The sequence below is a fragment of the Ptychodera flava genome, chromosome 17 (assembly GCF_041260155.1).
Source record: "Ptychodera flava strain L36383 chromosome 17, AS_Pfla_20210202, whole genome shotgun sequence".
In the NCBI taxonomy this organism is placed as follows: Eukaryota; Metazoa; Hemichordata; class Enteropneusta; family Ptychoderidae; genus Ptychodera; species Ptychodera flava.
In genome coordinates, this window is record NC_091944.1 from 23787860 (window position 1) to 23803432 (window position 15573).

At 36.3% G+C, this 15573-nt stretch overlaps 1 protein-coding gene across 1 annotated transcript in view; it reads right to left on the reverse strand.

Annotated features, from left to right (window-relative positions):
• Window positions 1-2795: 2795 nt before the first annotated feature.
• LOC139115833 (alpha-2,8-sialyltransferase 8E-like) overlaps window positions 2796-15573 on the reverse strand; it is a 30753-nt gene continuing 17975 nt past the window's right edge. The window contains exons 2-7 of the mRNA XM_070678213.1: window positions 10424-11175; window positions 9759-9903; window positions 9431-9543; window positions 8740-8829; window positions 5959-6206; window positions 2796-5172 (exon numbers count right to left, since the gene is read on the reverse strand). Coding sequence (XP_070534314.1) covers window positions 4955-5172; window positions 5959-6206; window positions 8740-8829; window positions 9431-9543; window positions 9759-9903; window positions 10424-11175 — 1566 coding nt within the window. The 3' untranslated portion in view covers window positions 2796-4954. The remainder of the gene's footprint in view (window positions 5173-5958; window positions 6207-8739; window positions 8830-9430; window positions 9544-9758; window positions 9904-10423; window positions 11176-15573) is intronic.

A 15573-nucleotide genomic window follows, 5' to 3' on the forward strand; every position in this document is an offset into this window, starting at 1 on the left:
TGCAGCTCGTCCGTCGATAAATTTCTCTTACCCATGGAAAAAAAAATATTTTATTTTGATTTTAACTTCGTTAAATACATTATCCAAATTTAAAATTACATCAAATTTAAACGGAATGATTACTGTTAAGGTTTTTTCAAGCTCAATGCTAAGTGTAGAAATAACTGCCAGAGTACTTAACCAAACCTAATTCTCGAAAGCTCGACTGTTAACAACGTGTAAGTCACGGATTACAGAGTTGACTTACCTACCAGCGTTACAGTGTACATTTTTGACCTTACATCGGCCATCACTTTGTATTTTTTTGCAAGTTGTATGTGTTGCTGACTTTGTTTCACTTTTGTTCATCATACTTTACCAATATCCTCGATGAATTACATAAAATGTCCTCGGTCGTTATTTCTTATTCCCTCTAAATATCATACCGAATGAACGTTTGCCAGAATATTATTTTGATTTGAAACTTTCATCGACACTATAGGTTGGGCGCTAGACTAAGCGCGGATGCTAATTCAGAGAAAAAATGTACTATTGGTAGTGCTCGGCGGACGCAGAACACTAAGTCACAATGGTTTCGTTGAACTTTTGCGTCAAAATGACAACATCGGAAGATAGACTGTTCTCTTATAAATTTGGGCTTTATGCTCCGAAATATCCGGCGTTTCCCCTCCGTGTGAAGCGAACGTCTGCTTTTATTGTTTCTTACTGCTCGTGCTGCAAACTTCGTAACATCAAATGTTTTGATTACATATTCATTGGCGCAAAAGAGGTTGCACTGATTTCGTTGGCGTAAACTTTATTTTTATTTTCAGTAGTAATAAGTTACCATCATGAAATTGAAAAAAAAAAAACAGTTTTGTTTTATTTCGTGGACTTCTACTAAATGCATTAAAAATGTGAAAACTTTTGATGAAGAATTGAAAGTATGCGACTTCTCTAAGAAATTGTAACATAATACACAAGTAATGGCGACTTGAGGAATTGTTATAATTAGATGATAACATGCGGTGACCATATGGTGATTTGCAATTCGACATGAGGGCATCAAGATGAAGCAAAATGACTTGCCATGGTTCAGCTTAATCTAGAGTACATGTAGCTCTACATGCAGAACTGTGTGTTGTTACCAGCTACCAACACCGTGACACGAATTAGTGCGCAGAGCTTGTTGCAGAAGAGGTTAGCGTCTTATTACCAACAATACCATTCCCCAGTGTAATTTACTACCGAACTTTCGTTTTGAGATTTTCTGAGAATGGCATGAAAAGCAATTTGTGGAGCACACAAACCCCTCTCCTAACTGTCCGAGATTGCTGGAATAATAAAATCCTTATCATGTTCTTCATCAGTATTCCGAAGATACAAGTCTTGTATATGATGCTATGCGCTGTATTAGGATCCTTCAAACTACATCTGTGTTGCCTAGCCTAGCGTCTATATCGAAACATATTACAAAGAAAGTTTTATTCTTTTGCTGGTAATAATAGAATCTCATACCCCAAATGACCTGGGATCAGATTTCTCAACCGAGTTAGGGATATTTCGCACACGAGCCGCAGGCGAGTTTGAGACAAAATATCCCAAACAAGTGAGAGAAATCTGATCCCAGTCCTTGGTGTGTGAGATTTTTTTCTCACATGACCACAAAATGCAGTGATTTCACATTGGAAACATTGAATGTTTAACTGTATCAGCGACTATTCTTCTTCCTGGCCATTTTAGTAGTTTTCCATGTCACCAACGCGAACTCCGTGGCGAGTTCCACTGCCGATACTTAAACTATACTACAGTAACTCCTACGGACGAGATGTCCTACAGAAAAAAATGACTATATGTTTCAAGTGGCCTATGTTTAGCAGTTATTTAAAATTCGACCGTCTTTTGCGAGTCTCACATCAACGATGTGCAACATTATCCAACGGCGTGCAATATTATTCAAAATCGTGACAAAGCTGTCGTCTGCTACCTTGACCTGCTTACTTTGTAGTTCCAGTCAGTGTATTACTCACCGTACCGTTGGATGATATTTTGCGCTTGGAACGACAGGCTTTTTATCACCCAATCAGAGCTCGTGTAATATATACTGCAGAGTGTGAGGGGATTTCTGAGAGTGTGGGAATGATTTTTCCCACACCGACGATCCCACACTCCCAATTGCTAGGAATGTGAAAATAATCCGCCACACTTTGTGCTGTGCTCACGCTGACATAAGATGCTAACAACGGTTTCACATTAAAAAAACATATTCTGAATGAAACTTCTAAATTACGAAACACTCTAAACATACTCGGGAAATAAGATTATCTAATACACTTATATACTAGAATGGACAGATATACAAAAAATGATATCCAAAGAAAATATTATTTTGCTCCTTTATTTCGACAGAACCTTAAAATACCATTACCAAGGGAGATCAATATTGTCCTCTTTATAGCCAAGAAATCACTTCCTTCGCATTGATAAGCATATGCTTGGTATAAGCACTCCTTTTCCACCCCCGTATCATGATGGTGTGTATAGGCTTGTGAGTCGTACATTCGAGTACATTGAAATTGTAATATCCAAAAACTGTGTCGTATTAAGTGTAACGTCTAGTCTTTTCATGTCAGCGGATTGAGGGCGCGCTTGTCAAATCGCTCGTTCAAAAAATTACGAAGCGAAAGTCCACGTAGTGTTTTGGCTGACGCCTTCAGAAGGGATGGCCAGATACCGTATACCTCTTCTTTCCTGCAGCTACATGGCACATTTTGTGTGGAATACACCAGGTCTGAGAACTCAGTTCGGAGACGTAATGACGTATAATACTAAAAGAGAATACTTTATTACTTAAAGTAATAGTAGGCAGATTTCATCCACATCTTTAAGGACGCCGAAATGAGTGATTGCGCTTTTAGCATATAATAGCAAAACGTTCATTAACAAATATCTAAACTTACTTTGGCCATAAGCCTTCTATAGACACCTTAAGAGTAATCAACGGATAATGTATTTTTGCGAACCAAAACTTTCGGTAAATTACCTAGTCACTGTAAGTACGTCGAATAATATCTTCACTTGAAAAAATGTATTCTATTTAAGCAAATGAAATGTACAACAGAGTTCTCTCTCTTTTAAGTAGTCGAAGATGAATTTGTTGATATTTGCACCTTTTTGCTTTGTTGCGATTCACCCTCTTAATGGAGGGTCAACATACGGTCTTTGATACATTTGTCATTGTCACTCTTTTGTTCATCGATATTTTACACATGCTTCGAGCAAAAAAGTAGTCGAGTAGAGGATAAAGATACGAACGAACATGGTAAACTAATCGACAAAAAAATCAGTGATTTGTTACAATTACAGGAAGGAAGGATTTAATGATCAGAATATTTATTCGGTTGAGGCGGGAAAATAAATGAATCAATAATCAATAAATCCATCAATAAATAAATAATGGCACAATGATGTTTAATATTATTTCTCTGTAAATTCAAATTTATCCGGAATATTCGAACGCTTAACACTCACATTTTACAACTTGAATACTTGTCATCTCAGCATTCAATGTACTGTCAATTTCGAAATGTCACTGCCAATCCGTACATGGATGTTGCAGTGTACCTCAAGAGTGTACGACAAGTGATATAAATGGCCCTTTCATTTTTTATTTATAAATCCTGTGTGACAGCACCACAAGCATAATATCACAGATGCTGGTTTCAAGAATTAAAAAGATTGTGAGACAATGATAATATATACGAGCATCAGTTGATAATACTAATAATTTCAATAATGCAATACAACCAATGTCATTTCACAGAAGTAAGGTTCGTATCACAATTGCAGACGATCTTTTTGAAACAAAACTTGCTCATCGTTTTTCGTAAAAAGCTAAATGTAACTTTTATACTAGATATCACGCACACACTCATACACATACAGACACACACACACATACATACATACATACATACATACATACATACATACATACATACATACATACATACATACATACATACATACATACATACATACATACATACATGACGCCATTTGTCATCATCGAGTTTATTTAATATAGTCGTACTGTATTTAAACGATTATGATAAATAGCCTACTCTATAATTTTCTACATCGCACCTTACATTTATCAAAATTCCCTCAATATATTAATATTTTCAGACCAATAGGTGATTCATATTCAAAGTATTCATATACTCTAGGCTCTAATAATACATATATTAATGAATGATAAATATACGTTATATTTCTCTTACAATTAGTCATATTTCTTCTGAACTTGAAAAAAGTGCATCATCGTTTTGAGTATAAAAGAAATAAAGGCTATTTTACACATCGTTCCTACCTTTGTTGGTGATATACAATATAGTGATTCGATCAACGAGGTTTCATGATAACGAGAAACATGGCGAGAGACCGATGAATCTATAGTGCTTTGACCATGTTACTGTTAACGTTACGAGCACTAAATACGCTAAGTACATGCCCTAAAACCAAACATCATAGCGTCCAGAACTCCGGTTGATGCTCGGTCATTTTAATTATGACACCGCACACTATAGAGTCAGTCAACAGTGACTAACTCTCTTAATGACGTATCTGTCTTCTCCTCTTCGAGGACGAAGATGGCTATCACACAAATAAACGGGGGGTATACAAAACAACAGAGAAACTGATGGAGAAACCTCACTGTCGGTTCCGAACACCATTAAGACGAATCACGGATATAACACCGGTCTTACCGGGGACCAAGTTCAATGAATAGTGTCTTGCAATGTTTCCCGTTATCATGAAGTCTCGTTGACCTTATCACTATATCGTATATCACCAACAAAGGTAGTTACGGTGTGTGAAATAGCCTTTATTTCTTTTATATAACTTTTGAGGGAACAGACATGCGAGAATCAGTTGATCGTCGTTTAGCACCAATACTCGTGAACATTTATTACTAGCATTTTCCTACATGCAGCCGGAGTATGCCTTTGTTATGCCAATCTATAAGCATCTGGAATTCCACTGGCATGTCGTGTTTTTTGGTCACCCATGCGTACTTGTCATAGTAATGGTAGTTCAATGGCTTTCCTTGCGGATCAGTTGAGAATGGCCAGTATCCATAGAGATGTATCTCTCGACAGAAACTTAATGCGCCAGCCAAAAGAAGCAATCCTGAAATACATTGTGCAAAAGTACAGAATTCAGGTTACTCTTGGATGTTATTGAGTTTGTAAGATAGTAACATGCCAAAGTTTGGCCGGAAGACTTTGTCCTTGCGTATATAAAAACAATATTTATTGAAAAATCCATACACGTTCATTGTGAAAACCTATTATGTAAACCTATTTAAACGTATCAATGCCTTAATCAGGGTCTTCTTCCCCAGCTGTCCTGCCCCTCCCTATGATACTCAAAACACCACAGTATGCTTGGCATCATTGTGCTATTTTTGTTACCTCAAGAATAACCAAGACAAGTTTTTTCCTCGAACAGCTCCGAAATAAATCCTTCAAATCGTGCAATTTTGAGTTGTAGAGAAACAAACAAACTATAATTTACTGATATCTGAAATTCAAAATGGCCAACATCCCTGCCTGCCTGAACTCTATGTCGGAATTTCGATTTTCGAAATACTAAGACAGTGATTTTTTTCCTTTCACAGGTTTGAAATGCATGAGCCCCGACAACTGATGGACCAGGAAAGTATAAATGTAACACCCCGAAAATCCGTCCCTTAGCAGTATTCTACCGTAATGTATAGTGTAGCTTTTTAACTATTATTTTTCCTGCACGAAGAAGAAACTTCAAAAATAACGAAATTGTGCAAGACGCGCTGTGTTTGAAAGGCTATGCTGTAAATTTCAAATAATTTAGAGGTGGAAACTAAGAATTCGACTTTTTTGAGATAAAAAGAAATATTGCGAGCACATAATTTCTTTGTACGTTGTATAATCTCACCTGACGATATTCTCGCTTCCTTGATTTTCTTTCTTCTGTTGAAAAACCGTTTCACCAATGTGATGTAATTGGCGTGGGTGTAATATAATTTGATGTTTGCGTCTTCAAGGGCGTCCTGGGCTCTAAATGCTGGTTTTGCATATCGACGGTAGGAGAAGGCGGCCGAGTAGACTGTTGTATTACCATACTCTTGCTTCACGTAGTTAGTAAATTTTACTGCAGATCCAGCCTTCCCAACACTGGAATAACTGTATTACCAAAATGTGCATTAGTATTTTCCTTTGAGTGCTTATATCACGTAAATGTATTAGGTAAAATATGAAAGTACACAGAAAAATATCATCGCTCTCGTTCGTTAGTAAGCTATAAATCCAAGCAGACACTTAAAGTTGCAATATGGATCAGAATTGACCTTCATTTTTCGAAGATTTAACTTTATAGAAAAATCCATAACAATTTCATTCGCAAATTCGACCATTAACAGGAACATGGGGATATCTCTAATGCGAGTAAACTGATTTAATTACCGAATAAATTGCTGTTTTGTACGTTCTGTTTGCGAGAGTAAAGCACAGAATTTGAAACGTCATTTTTACTATTTGAATATGTACGCATGCGTATTTGATGCATGGTAATGGTTTATGAAATTGCAACATCGTGTCAACATGCCTAGCCCCTTCCCACGGGCAAGCGGTCAGGTCTCTGCCCGCGCCTTGGGTCTCTGCTGACTGATCTAGCCTTGTAAAAATGGAAGAAATTAGCCAAAAATGTCAGCAAAATAAACATTGTTAGGTCAGATCGAAAGATGGAACCAGAAAAAGAGAGTGACACGCGACTACTGCACCACGTCGAGGAGGCAGACTGTGTCTACAGTTTCTCACGAAAACACCAACGTCACCACTGTGTGATGATCAACTTCGCTAGCCAGCGGTCTTTCTTCGGGCATAGCTCTGCATGGCAGGGCTGTGTGTTACCGGCGTTATACGGCCTCCCACCACACAGCCCTGCCATGCAGAGCTACCTCGGGCAAAACTGACCTACCAACACCGTGGCCGTGCGGACCCCAAGATTTGTAATGTGAACCAGGCCATAGTCCCCCCGCAAGGAAATAACTTAGATCTGTAAGCATTCATTGATAATCAATATCCTTCAGGTCAAATATGCATTTTTCGGAAATAAAGAAACACTGCAGTCTCCATCATTACATGTAATGGCATGGTGTCATTTACGACGCGTCGATCGACGCGCTGACATGGCCATGCAAGACCAGATAGAGGGGCAGGACAGTTGCCGAACTTCTGCAGTGCAGGACGATACTGAAGTGGGCAAAGCTTTCAAATAAATATAGTGTGCAGATACCTTGCCTTTTAACATGAAAAATGTAACAACATACAACGGGGAGAGGATTGCGGAAACGCTGTCAGGCACGCGGTGAACACAACCAGATCGGTGTACGTGGTCTGGACGCTCGATCGATCGAACGTACACAGCACGTGCATACGGCACGGCACTGACGTACATGTATATGGGTGAGAAAAATCAATTACACGATCTTTTGTAGAGCTGTACTTTAACATATCGATATACTTATATTTCTGAAACATTGTGATGCTACCAAACTTAGGCAAACGCAAAATTTACAATGAATTATCATTATATAAGTCAAGTTCTGTCAGCATGACAATAACATCGCCCCTCCAACGTGTACTCCAGTGAGACGTCATTACTCTTGGTTGTACTTGTCACGTGCACAGCAGAAAACGCCAATGTTGTTGTTTTGAAAGTTTGTTTACAAAACAGCTTTTCTAGGCGGCCGCAACATATCAAAATGAATGTATTTGTGTGTCGGGATCGGTAAGAGGCTTGGCTAAGAAGAGTACTTTAACGTAGTATGGTCTATTTGCTTTAGTTTTACGAAAAAAAAAATCAGCAATTTTGATCCATATTGCAACTTTAACAGCCTTTGAGAATATTTCAGGTTTTCGACTTTAGATAAGGTGGCAATCCTAAGACAATATTAACCCTGTATAAATTAGTAATTAGAAATGAAACATATCAAATGTGTTTGTACTGATGAACCTTTACATTCCTGATAGCTCTTTGTCGTCACCAATTTCTCTACGAACGAACATTACAAAATTGTTCATTTTTATCGAGAGGTCAAATATATTTTAATTATTGCTTTTTATGGACACAATTTAGATTATGACAACTAAAAAAATTAAGATTCGGTTACTTTTATTAAAATATTTATCGTTGCAGTGTAATAATAATCTGTCTTTCTCGAGTTGAATTAAAATGCTGTGCATTTACGGTAGGAAATAATTAAGAAAACCCCGTATATGGGAATCCAATCACCATACTCCAATGTATGATAAGATATTAATGGAGCGTTTCAGCGATAAGCTTTATCCTTAAACTGTACTTTAAGAATTGAAGGACGTCCAGATTTATTGTGAATAATTTTAGAGAGTCAGGTTATCTGTAAATAGTTTCAGGGAGTCTCAGACCCGGTCTGGCCGGGCTGGCTGCAGGCCTTCCACCAAAGTAAACTGCCATCACCGTTATCTGGAACATGATTTCTACTAAGGGAATACATTAAAATACCATAATCAACAACCTCGCTGTTTGGTTATTCCTCATCTATCCCAAAACCTTACCCCGAACCATGCTAAAATGAATAAAGAAATCGGCCGCGTGTTGACAACGTCCATAGTTTTCTGTCTTACAGATGAGCGACGTAATGGCAGGGTCATAAGGAGTTATAAATCATTTACTTACTTTGCTGTTAAGATTGAAGGATTACACGTAACAAGATTTGTTTTTGTGCCAGTATCCTTTGAATAATTCCGCAACCTTGCCAAGTTGAATCTGGAAGATAAAATCAAAAATTTATAACAGATAGCTTTAAATTACAGCATACTTAGGTGATTAGAAAAAAAAAATTATGGCGATAAATAATATGACGCCAAATGCATTCATTACAAAGCTTCTCTTCTGATAGATTTTGCAACAATTTAACCCAATACGACATCCATAGTTCTCACTCACAGAACACGTTCAGTGTAGGGTATTGCAATCGAGCGGTACACACTGCATCGAGAAAAAACCTATCATTAGCGTTCTGTGAAAATTTCATAGCCGAGAAGTGTGATAAAACAATGTAAGAATGTTCAAGCAGTCAGTCAACAGGTGAGTTTTTTAATGGAAGCGCGGCAAAACTGGCGAAGTTGTCTGTGGCACAGTGAACGTCGTATTGGGTTAAATTGTTGCAAAATTTATCGAAGGAGAACGTTTGTAATGAATATAGATGATGTCATTTTGTATCGCAAACACGCTTGCATTATCTCCCAAGCACGTTGTAATTCCAAGCTATTTTGAAATTTACCCTAAGATACAAAAAGTACAGCATAATTACGTCTCCGAGTCAAATAATATGCGTCCCTGTGAAAAATAAGTATGCAAGACTGACCTGATAACAAAATCCGACGAGTCTATTGATTTTCCACATTGACTGCCAAGCAGAATACCACTATTTCCAACCAAACTGCATTTCTTGAATGAACTTTTCTTGAAAGGCATTTCCTGATAATAAACAATTGTAAAATGTGTCCATTGTGTAATTTATCAATGGAGAGGATAGGTGATAAACCAAGTGTCCGTGCGATGTTGTCCAACAGCTAGAGGTTAAATGTTCTGCGATTAGACATGATGCATATGATATGGATATAATAATTACACCTATGGTGATCATTGTAGTATTTTACCCAGGTTGTAATTTGACATTGTAACATATATACCTTGGGAAATCTATTGTACACTTCCTGTATTACATTTAGCTGTGACCTTCTTTCAGCATCAAACTTTATTGTGCCATTCAGTTCAACGTTCTTCTGTGTGACTGTGAACATTTCGCTCGTTTTACAGTCTTTTCCCAGCATGTCCCTGTAAATATACCAAAGTTTTAGTGACGAATGCTGCAAAACTTGCATTAGCTAGTCTAATACTCCAGATATCTGTCAAAAAGTTTGCTTGAATAAAATGGCGTCTATCAGTTAATCGGAATTAATGAAAGGCCTGCAAAACAAGCAGTACTTTACAATCGTTTTCTATTACCATGTTGGCGATTGGACGTATTTTTGTCCCGTGGTAATCCTAAATAAATATGATCGTCAATTGCTCTGTTAATGTCTTTAGTTAAAGAGACCTTCCATTTGATTATAAACTGAAGTGAATTTGACGTACTGAACTCGCACAATGTTTAAGGGTAAACTATTTAAGTAAAATAAACAAGTGGCCCTGCGATGTGTATACTTCAACAGTTGCGGTAATTATATGTCTCATTTTGCAAATTTGGTTCTCTATGGTGATCAAATGCATTAAGAGGTTTCCTAAACTAATTGCAACTTAGTATTGCTTAAGGTAAATAACAATAAGGAGTATATGGCGAAAGAGTAATACTTACCTCAATTTTTTTGCCTCCTTAGCGTTGAATTTCCATTTCGTTTTAATTGACTTGAATATAGACATTGGAGATATTGACTGCTTATTAGTCACCTTGGCTTGTACAAATGTTTTCTTTTCATTGACTGATCGCGGATTGGCAATCTTATTTACTAATGCTATTGTTTTATTGAATGACACTGTCTTTCCAGTCTTTTTGACTAATTCTAGTTTACTTGTTTCATTAAGTGAAATCGGATTTGCAGCCTCATTGACTGACATTGATTTTATTGTTTCATTGATTGGCAATTCTTTTCCACTCTTATTAAACGTTAAGGTTTCATTGACTGATATCAATTTATTACTTCTATCGATTGAAATAAATTTAGCAGTGTCATTTATAAACAGTTGGAGGTGCATCGATGTGTTCTTGTTTCTATCATGTTCCGTCATTCGTGATTTCATTTCTGAGAGCGTGTCGAAGTGGGAACCGTTGGGAAAATCATTTGTTGAATTTATCTCTGAAATATAAAAATTCTGGAAATTCAATCCATTTTCAGCAAACGTCCGTGTATTTACGGTTTCATCTTCGGATAGGGATAATACACTGTAGACATCCATCCGCGATACTGAATAATTTTTTGTCATTGGAAGAGTGACATATGACATCAACACAAGTGTCATACAACTGGTAAACATTGTAAATCCCATCAGGAATACAATCCTTGGACGTGAAACGGAGCTCCTCTTAATACGCATCCTTGACCCCTGGATCTGCAATGAAATTTATTTAATGAAATATATATTATCGTTGTGTGAGGTAAAAGAAAACGAGATGCGGGACTAACCAGAATGACAAAATTAAATAAAATAAATGGTTGATTGAATACAGGAATAGACTATGTATGTATGTATGTATGTATGTATGTATGTATGTATGTATGTATGTATGTATGTATGTAAGTATGTAAGTATGTATGTATGTATGTATGTATGTATGTATGTATGTATGTATGTATGTATGTATGTATGTATGTATGTATGTATGTATGTATGTATGTATGTATGTATGTATGTATGTATGTATGTATGTATATATGTATGTATGTATGTATGTATGTATGTATGTATGTATGTATGTGTATGTATGTGTGTGTATTCCTCTCTGTATACATTTTCCATCTGCATTATCTCTTATATAAGCGTGATTGTGTAAAAATATTTTTTACATGTGGCGCCTCGTACGGCTACGCTAGCACGATTTAAACTAGATCGTGTACTCTCTGGAAACTACCATCGGCATCTATCTTGTCAACTTAAACTGTATACCGTGTTTGGGACGAAAAACCAGTAAGTATTCTCCTCTGAGGGTTTTCGAGTATCGGGCCCGATATCTGTTAATTTCGCCGATAAATTATCAACCAGCCCCATGAAATTTCCTCCCTTCAACTTTATTTGTGAATCGGAATTAAACGATAACACCATGTTTGGTGATTTACACATCATGCATATCAATTCGAACGGATGACGCCATTTGTCCCTTTCCAACAGTATGCAAATACCTCAGCTGGATTCAGAGGCTTAACCGGCCCAGCCTAGTCAAGTGGCTGCAGGCGTCCTGCAGAAGTAGAAAGTTTCGCTAATTTTTAACATTTCACATCAATATAATGCATTATGTGACTAAAAGTTTTTAAAAATGTTCTTTGAGGCATGTCATCGACACTAAGTTTCATGCAGCCTGCAATCTCCAGACATATTCTCTGTCTCTGTGGACGAAATGAGAAAAGGGCACTTTGGGCTAAAAATTCACTGTTGGAGATTTTATCATAATATTACACCATGACCCTAACATTTCCATTTGAGTAAGCTTTGAGGGTCAGATTAGCCCGATATCGCATATTTATGCATAATTTGAATATATGTAATTAGCGTGCTTGACTTCAGTTATGTATAGCTATTGATTAAGGTAAAGGGCGACGAATTCGGACGCGCACACGCTTTATAACGTTTCTGCGCAGATTTAACTCCAGCCTGCCGCAAATGGGTTATTTTGTAGCGCATGTATTTAACATCACCTGTCATTGTTGTAATTGCGCGTTTACCTAATTTTTTGACCCAGTGTCTTAGAAATACATGGGACCTATAACCTTGTCATATTTTGACCCCCTAGGAAGCTTGTTTTTATTCAATATGACCGAAAAATTAACATTTCTCTCCCATTTATATGGCGCAAATTACCCATTCAACTGGAGATATTGTAAAAGGTAAAGTGGTGACACCCTTTTATTAAAAGTGTAAACTAAATGGTATTATGTCAGGAGTTTTTTCGCCAAGTTTGGTCAAAATGACACCATTCAAAGCGGCAGGAAGAAAGTTCGAAAATTATGTAATGATATAATTTCGATATCGTCATTTTATAATCGATACTTATGTTAAATTTCTTCACAAACATCATGAAAACTATACATTCGATAGATGTGGATCTTAAGTCTTGGTATTTATTAAAATTAACTCATTTGCTAAGGGTTTTATAATTGATTTCTTTAGTTGGGTGAATTATATCATTTTCTTTTATTTCAAACGACGCCATTTTAACGTCCGTTTCCATGGAAACGAGTTAGGTGACCCTTGCACAACTTCCAAGAATACTTGTGTAAAGTTTCAAGAAAATGACACCACAACTTAATTTTGACGTAATTCGCAGTACTTCATCTTAAGGTTTCCATGTAATTACAAATTTATTCCTCACGATTGAATATAGCATATCGTATTTCTGTCATGTTCCAGGGCTCTTCGTTTTTAGCTCACGTGTGTAAACACGTTTGCTATTGTCATAGCGATGTCTGTCTGTCTGTCCGTGTGTGTGTGTGTGTGTGTGTGTGTTAGTGTGTGTGTGTGTGTGTGTGTCTGTCTGTCTGTCTGTTTACACGATAACTCAAAAACGCTGTAACGGATTCAAGTCAGATGTGGTACACAGGTACCATGTGCTACTTGCAAGAACTGATTAGATTTTGGTTAGTGTGGCTTGCATATTAATGAAGTTATGCAATATCGTTTTTTTCCGGACAATGGTTTCCCTATGGAGACGGTAATGACAGTATATACATATATCAAGAAATACTGCACAAAATTTCATGAAACTTTTCACAGATGACAATCTAAGAACATTATGATGATACTGTGAGTGTCATGTCAATTATCTGCTCATTTGCATATATAATGAACTTTTGTTATTAGTGAGATAACTCAGAAATTCCTGTACCGAACGTGATGATACTTGCAACAAATATTGATCTGATATATATCTAATTATACTTAGAAGCATTAGGCAGTGTCAAGTTAATAAATAGCTCATTTGCATATTTTATGAAGGTTTGTAATTAGTCATATAACTCCGATATAACTTCACCAAATGTGATGCAATCTGCTGCAGATACTGATCCGACTGATATCTAACTGTAGTGTAAAGCATTAAGTAGTGTGAAATTAATTAACGGTTCATTTGCATATTTAATGAACTTTGTAATTAGGTATATAACTCTGAAATTATGGCACCCAAGTCAGTGAAATTGGGTACAGATATTGTTTTGATAAATATCTAATTGTACTGAGAAGTGTTTGGCAGTGTCAAGTTAACAAATAGCTCATTTGCATAATTTATGAAGTTTTGTAATTAGTGATATAACTGCAATATAACTGCACCAAATGTGATGAAATCTGCTGCAGATACTGATCCGACAGATATCTAATTGTGGTGCAGAGCATTTATTTGTGTGAAGTTAATTAAGGATTCATTTGCATATTTAATGAACTTTTTAATTAGTGATATTACTCAAACATTACAGCGTTAAATTCGATGAAACTTGCTACAGATGTTGATCTGATAAATATCCAATTGTACTGAGAAGCATTGACCACTGTCAAGTTAATAATTAGCTCATTTGCATATTCCATGAAGTCTTATAATTAGTCATATAACTCCGAAATAACTGCATCAAATGTGATGAAAACTGCTGCACATACTGATACGACAGATATCTTACTGTGTTGTAAAGCATTTAGTAGTGTAAAGTTTATTAAGGGTTCATTTGCATATTTAATGAACTTTGTAATTAGGTATATAACTCTGAAATTTCGGCTCTAAAATTTGGTGAAACGTGCCACAGATATTGATTTGATAAATATTTAATTGTGCTATGAATCATTGAACAGTGTCAAGCACTTTTGTGGAGGGACCGTGTGTCAAGTTAATGTAGGGTTTATTTGTATATTTAATGAACTTTGTAATTAGTGACATTACTCTAAAATAACAGCATTAAATTAAATAAAATGTGCTACAAATGTTAATCTGATGGATATCTAATTGTCGCATAAAGCATTGAGCAGTGTCAAGTTAATTGACAGCTCATTTGCATATTAAATAAAGTTTTGTAATTAGTGATTTAACTCTGAGAGTACTGTGCGAAGTTTAAAAAAAGCCTGCTACATACAGTGATAACATATATCTCATTGTTCTGTGAAGCGTACTTCTATTAATTAACCTGTTATAAAACACGTGAGCACATTCAGTTCATATCTGGTTATAATTACTATTCGGAGAAACAAATAATATTGAATAAAGATGGAACAATTCCTGCAACTGCAATATTTCAAAGTGAAACGGAGAAACAGAGAAAGGTTACACCAAGTCTCCCTGAAAGAGGCAATAGCTGAGTATTTTGACAGCTTTCCAATATATTTAAGCAATATTATATTATACAAACTTGCGTGTCTTTGTTGTCTTAAATGGTTATTTTCATCACTCTAAGCCCTAAATGCAGAAAAGTGCTGCTTCAGAGATGTCTTTCATCATGTATTCCAACTTATTTACACCAAGAGGTGAGTTACAGACCCGAATTTTTTCTGTGTATCAAAATTCGATCTTCGGTCTTTGAAACAAAGTTGACTGTTTCGGTTTTTCTCGAGGGTCCATGGTTTTGATCGGTACGTTCAAATGCACCGAGTGGGAAATTTTAGAAAATTCTGGTTTAGGGGCCCGTTTTACCACCGCTATCAGTGCTAAAAGAGTATTTTAGCATCGTTGGAATGAGCTCTTGTCTAATCAGAATTTTGAAAGATTCTAAAAATAATACACTTGTTAAGCTGTAGTTTGGTAAAACAAATGAATTAAAG